Here is a 6,704-nt window from a genome sequence, read left to right on the forward strand (position 1 = left end):
GGCTGGCGTCTGACCTGGACGCCCAGCCACCGCGGTGGCGCCTCTGGAAAACGCCACAACCGTGGCTAGGCGTCCAGGTCAGACGCCAGCCCCCTGGTTCCGGCGGTCGGAGCAGACGCCACCACCAGGGGCTGGGCGTCCTGGCCAGGCGCCCCACCTCTTTTGGTTTTTTTTTTAAAATTTTTTTAAAAAAAAACCCTGCCACCGTGAGCCGTCCTTCCCTCCGCCGCTGTGGCCGCCAAGTCCTTGCCTTGCCGCCTCAACATTGCCGTATTTTCGGGTGATTAGAGTGTGGGTATGGGTTAGATTTTTTTATTTTAGGTTTAGGGCAATAAGGTAAATTCAATATAGATTTGTGGGCTTTATGTGGAGATTTGCGGGCGATGTTTAGCAATCCAACTCATTTAACCCTTTCTTTTTCCTCCCTCCTTCCGGCGGAAATCGGAAACCTTTCATCCCCTTTTTCCTTCGCAGAATCAACGAATTCTTAGCAGTGTTCTTCAATTTTGCGCGAATTTCAGTCAGAGATTAGAGAAACAGATAGACAATTTTATCTCTTCTTCTCTGAGGTATGATCATCTTTGATTTTATTTTGAATTTTAATATTTTTAGCTTAATTTAGGGTTTTTTTGAAGTTTTTTTTGATGAATTTTGTTAGATCTTGAAGATCTGAGCTGATCTGATGAATTGTTTTGATTTTTTTAGGTTTTAAGGGGATGGCGTCGAAGAGAATTTTGAAGGAGCTCAAGGATCTGCAAAAAGATCCTCCGACTTCCTGCAGTGCCGGTATAATTTGATTATTTTTGTATATGTGTAGAATTGTTCTATGGATTGTTGAATGATTGGATTTGTTGATTGGATTATATTTGATTTGCGGTGAATGAATTTTTGTGATGATTGTATGGAGTTTGATGCTGAGAGAAGGATGATTGTGTGTTTGATGATTGTGAGATGGTGATTTGATTAGACTGATGTTCGGTTTCGGTGTAATGATTAGTGAATGTAAAATGTTGTTGGCATAATTTCTTATCAGTTGTAGGACCATAAGGAATTAAGGATTGGAATGAATGCAAAAGTTTAGCGTGTTGTTAGCTGTGTAAATCGTGTTATCGAGTGAAACCTTCAAGTAATCCAGACTAGGATTGGTTCTTATGATTGAGGTTGTCTACCCTACACATTTTATGTTTATGGTGCTCAACAATTTGGAGTGGGGCTGAATTCTGTTTATGTAGTCCTTATTGTGGAGAAGATAAATCATATAAGATTATGATGAAGGTCAGAAGGTGTATGGATAATGGTGTAGACATCCGCCTTTCCTTACTCTGCTACCGAGCCTACCATAGGCAGGTGCCTTGTTAGTGAGCGTTGGGAGATGGTATAATGAGGATGGTACTCATTGTAATGACACTATTCATTTCAGCGTTGTTGTGGACTATGTGGAGCTTCTGATTCTTGATCATTTGGTTGTTATTATACTATACTTACTAGTTTAAGGATTCTTGATCATTTGGTCGTTATTATACTATATCATTTGATCTTCCTTCTTTGTATAATTTCCAGAATTACTGTATTTTAGGGTTTCTTCAGCAAGTGTAACATGTGTAGAAATTCACGTGGTTTTCTTAACTGAAAGTAGTTAATGTTGGGTTCTTTGACCAGGGGGATCTTCACCTATTTGCTATTCCATTTTTGCTTCATGTGGCGGGTAATTTCCTGTGCCTCGTGGAGGCTTGCTATCTGATCATAGGTCTTTAAAATTCTTTGTTCACTTTTTTTTTTCTCATCCAACTGTTTTTTATTTTTGAATAATCATCCAACTGTTTTTGAATAAAGAGTATTTATGCTTTTCAAAAATTTCAGCCTTTAAGGTTAGATAAACTGTGTTATCATGCTCTTTGAAAGTTTATCAAGCAACATAGTTGCCTCCCGAGTGTTTTTACAAAGTTTTAGGATTTTTCTTTTTTCTGCTTGACAATTATAGCTATTTTCTACTTATGGATCTTTGTCAAAGAACCTACAAATTTTTTTCTATTTTAAACATATTGGATTGTAAATTTTGATTTTTTTTTCACTGCTTCCTTTGGCGATCTGAAAATTTTGAATGATTCTATATTCCTTTGGCCTTGTGTATTATTCTGTAAAATTTTCAATTGTTCCTTTGATTACTACTTCCCAAACTTTTGCCACAAAGTCCTATCATGGTTTAGAACATTTCATTTTCACAATCACATATTCTGCACTATACGGTGGCTACTTTTCGTCTCAAGACTACTGCTGGAGCATATGACAGGCGTGGTCTCCTGTGAACGCTGTTTACTTTCTCCATTTTGATCTCTTATCGAGGGGGATGTACATATGTCTTGAAATCTATTGAAAAGGAAAGGTACACTTATGAAATGCATAATTGATGAAATTAATGCTTGGTTCTCTTTGTGAAAGAAGAGCCTGAAATGTCTATTATGCTTGTATGATGAATCATGACAGAAACTTAGTATCTTTTAAAATCATTCTGTTGTAAAATGCTGTCAATTCCCCCCCCCCCTCGAGTCCTCCCTTAAAGAACATCACTATAACTGACTTTGCCATCACATTGTGTTTTTTGCCTAATATTCTCCCAGCTTGCCTGTTCAATCTCCATTATTTTAAGCAAGTTAAATTTGGGAATCTATACTGCTATACAGGGCCTGCAATAACATTCTTTTTGTTTAACTACAATGATGTATCTTCCACCCCCTCCACCCCCCCCCCCTCTTTATGTTAGCTATATGTTGAAGCATTGTTAAGAAGCTGATGGTATTGAATGTACTTTTTGGCAGGTCCTGTGGGTGAAGACATGTTTCATTGGCAAGCCACAATTATGGGCCCTCCTGACAGTCCTTACGCAGGGGGTGTTTTCCTTGTTACTATTCACTTCCCCCCAGATTATCCATTTAAACCCCCCAAGGTAATTACTCTATAGTATTCAATCTGTTGGATATAGGCTCTCAATCCTTCTAGGAGTATTTAGAATTGTTGCTAATCTTTCTGCTTTCTGGACCTTCTTTGTGTGTTACATTTTCTCGTTTAGCTTTATGATCATTATTGCACCTGCTGTTTTACTACTGAACTTTGCACTAAATAAAAATTTGCTGTTTCCATTTTTTTTTTTTTTTAAAAAATAAATCAGAATGGTTGCTGAAAATTGATAGTGATCTCTAACGTTTAAGGTTGAATGCTTTCATTTAATCTTGTGGGTACGTAGTACTATTTCCGATGTTTGAGATTATTTTTTCCTGGTGGTAATATGAGCAGGTAGCATTTAGGACAAAGGTTTTTCACCCCAATATCAACAGCAACGGAAGCATTTGCTTAGACATCTTGAAGGAGCAGTGGAGCCCTGCCCTTACCATTTCAAAGGTTTGTTAGACTTGTGTGTGTGTGTGTGTGTGTGTGTGTGTGTGGGACCAATTAATGGTCATGCCTGGAATCTGCTATCATGATCTTGCGGAAAACCTATGCTAATAGTAAATTTTGTTGTGAGCAGGTCTTGCTTTCCATCTGCTCGCTCTTGACAGATCCAAATCCTGACGATCCCCTAGTACCAGAAATCGCTCACATGTACAAGACTGATAGGGCGAAATATGAGAGCACTGCAAGGAGCTGGACTCAGAAGTATGCTATGGGCTAAAGACTTAACATGTCAATTGGAAGGGGGTAGGAGGCAGCTTTGTCATTCAGATACTGTCTTCTAAGCATATGTACTCTGTATGTGGGTTTTAACCTTTTGATCAGTGTGCTCTGCGACCTAAGCTGGACAAAAGTATTGTCCGGCATTTCCTTATGTTCAAAAAAGAAACACTTATATGTTGTCCTTTAAATGTTTGTATGGACAAAAATTAATCTTCAAGCTGTGAAATATGACCAATTTGATGCTGCATCATTAGCTCTTACTCATCTCCCTTGAATAACTATTGTTCTGCCATTCATTCAAGCACTCTAGCTATACCATCAACGTTGAACGGTTTCAGCATGTCAACAGAAAAATCGCTTTTGCACCTCTGGAAAGTCAACTCATCGATGAAAACACGCGACTAGCTTTTTAATGAAATTATTAAAAGTACCCTTCAACCCAAGCTGCTAGTCTGCGAATGACCTTTCCAAGCAATTGTTTCGTGCATTCAACCAAACATTCGTATCACATCCCAAGAAATTAAACTATTTAGTTGAAGGATTTACATCTCTAATTTATTGGGAGTTATCTTACTAATTACTTTATCAAATGAGTAAATAAATAATAATAAAGTCAAAGCTCCCATGAAATGACTAGGAGGAGCAGGCTACCAAACCAAGACCCTTCTCTTCATGCAAGACCCAATATCAGTGAGCCCAAATTCATTAATATTGGCCACATTGCTCTTAATTTTTTTTTTTTGACGGGCTTAATAAATTAAAGTTTTGTGATGCTGATTTTTTTATTTCTTTTGAAGAATTTGTGATGCATCAGCAATTCAGCATCATCATTTGTGATGCTGATTTTGGTTGTACCAATCTTGTCTATTTAGTATTTATACCCAAACCAAGATGACAATTAGCATCCCACATTAGATTTTTGGTAGCTCTATGCCTCTATCCATTATTTGATGGCCCCCACCGTTCTCTCATTAATGTGACCTACTCTTGTTCCATTGAAATGCAGAAAATGACGATACTATTCACGGACTTTGTTTAAAGAATTTTCCAGTGATTTAATTACGAGTATTATTTTTCCTTATATCGACAACTAAATAAAAACAATTGTATACACAAAATTTAAAGATAAATCTCGAATATTTTTTAAAAATAATTTACCAATTAAACTATGCCATATTCACACGAGTGGTACAATCTTAGGAGTAGCAAATAATATGATGGTGTTGGATAATGCACTTGACTTCTGTCATTTTAAGATGGAATAACGGAATTTGAAAAGCATAATATTGATTGATTTTGCTTTTTGATGGCTAGATTTGGTTGACCAATAGATGTCCAAACTATCCAAAAATCTTCCCTTTTCACTCAATATTATTTGTGTTTATTGCATAAATAGGCCATATGTTTGGTGGATGTGGAAGTGTCACCTCTCAGAATAGTGCAACATTTGATCTAGGGATTTGTTAGAATGAAAAGCTAGAATAACTTGTTAGGTTTTCTAGTATAATTCAAATACAAACTTATGTGGGAACAAAACCTAAAACAATGTATAATTACAATAAAATTATACAACCAAATCAATACAACTAAGTGTATTCAAACCAAACACTACTAATTCAATGAATTACAGAAATTACAATGAAATTAACTAATATGAAAGATTACAAACTTGCCTCACTTCCAAGCCTTTCAAACGAACATGGACATGAGAATTTCATTGACCACGTGAGTCTCAAACCTTGATACTTTGTCTTAGAGAGATTAATTTCCCCCACAATGGTGCTTGGGTTTTTACCGGAAATTCTCTTTGAAATACAAAAGACAACAAATCGTTCTTAGCACTTAGAGACGAAATTAGATGATAAATTATCAAATATTTGGCTAAATTAATAGAGTTTTCAATAATGAGTTTGCAAGATTCTTCAATGAAAATGTGGAGAGAATAACTCGGAGAGGAGAGAAAACTGAAAATGAATCCTTGTTTTTTCCAATTTCACAATCTGCCTTTTGAATAAAAAGAACGAAAAACCGCAAAACTGAATCGACACGGGCGCGGGTGTCCAGGCCGCGGGCGCGGACAGGATGATTTGGATCGGAGCTCATTCTTTGAAACCTGTAGAAGGCTGGCTGCACCCTTGGAGAGGGCTCTCCCCAGTCACCCGCGGGCGCGTCTTTTCGAGGCTTTGTTTCCCCTGTTTCCCAGCCGCGGCCCCTCCCCAACTGAGAGAGGACTCTCCCCATTTATACACTCTAAATTACTAACATAACCAACTAAAAACTATATTGTCCATACTTTCTCCATTAGTTTTTAACGGCAACGTTGAGAGTTTTATGTTTGTCAAAGTATATCTTAATATATTAATATTTTTAAGTATATTGTAGTAAATATTATTAAAATAAATTAATGTTTTCTTATAATCACAAAAGATGATCAAAAGTTTTTCCTCTTTTTTTTTAAAATTGCAATGTTTGAAAATTTTCAATATTCACATACTTCTTTCGGATTGAGCTTTGTAAATTTCCAACTACACAATGCCCTTACAATATAAAATCAAAAATCCTAAATTTGTTCCCGTCAAACTAGGATAACATTTACATGAAAATATATCATTATCATCCCATATAATACTCGTATCTTGAGTAGATTATTCTATATTAAACTGGTATCTATGAGTAGATTATTTTATGAATTCTTAATTACACCCCCATAGTTATCCAAAAACAACTTCTGAGAAAAGCCTTTTGTAAAATTATCTGTAAATTGATACCAGGAAGGAACATTAATTATGTAATATCTAAATCGTCGCAATGCAACATTTTCATGAACGATCTCAATTTATTCTGTGCGTAGGTGGACAAATAATGGCACATTGATGTTATCACATAAACAAAAGTGGCCTATCAAAGAATACAATGAAGCTCAAATAAGAGATTACGGAGCCAACAAGCATTAGAGACAATAACATTAAAATGACACCTAAATATTTTGCATACTTCTGAACTTAATTTAGACACAATAGGCTGACATCCTTTTT

At 36.3% G+C, this 6,704-nt stretch overlaps 1 protein-coding gene across 2 annotated transcripts; it reads left to right on the forward strand.

The window, feature by feature from the left end:
• Positions 1-278: 278 nt before the first annotated feature.
• Positions 279-3,929, forward strand: LOC110693934 (ubiquitin-conjugating enzyme E2 28-like). 2 transcript variants are annotated; one of them, XM_021871114.1, is made up of 5 exons: positions 279-569; positions 706-786; positions 2,817-2,944; positions 3,292-3,396; positions 3,524-3,929. In XM_021871114.1, the coding sequence occupies exons 2-5, from the start codon at positions 717-719 to the stop codon at positions 3,665-3,667; spliced, it is 447 nt and encodes a 148-aa protein (XP_021726806.1). In that variant the 5' UTR covers positions 279-569; positions 706-716; the 3' UTR covers positions 3,668-3,929. The 2 variants fall into 2 exon arrangements, with proteins under 2 accessions (XP_021726806.1, XP_021726807.1); XM_021871115.1 differs by lacking the exons at positions 279-569; positions 706-786 and adding an exon at positions 2,115-2,383.
• Positions 3,930-6,704: the final 2,775 nt, after the last annotated feature.

The sequence above is a fragment of the Chenopodium quinoa genome, unplaced genomic scaffold, assembly GCF_001683475.1.
Source record: "Chenopodium quinoa cultivar QQ74 unplaced genomic scaffold, ASM168347v1, whole genome shotgun sequence".
Classification (NCBI taxonomy): Eukaryota; Viridiplantae; Streptophyta; class Magnoliopsida; order Caryophyllales; family Amaranthaceae; genus Chenopodium; species Chenopodium quinoa.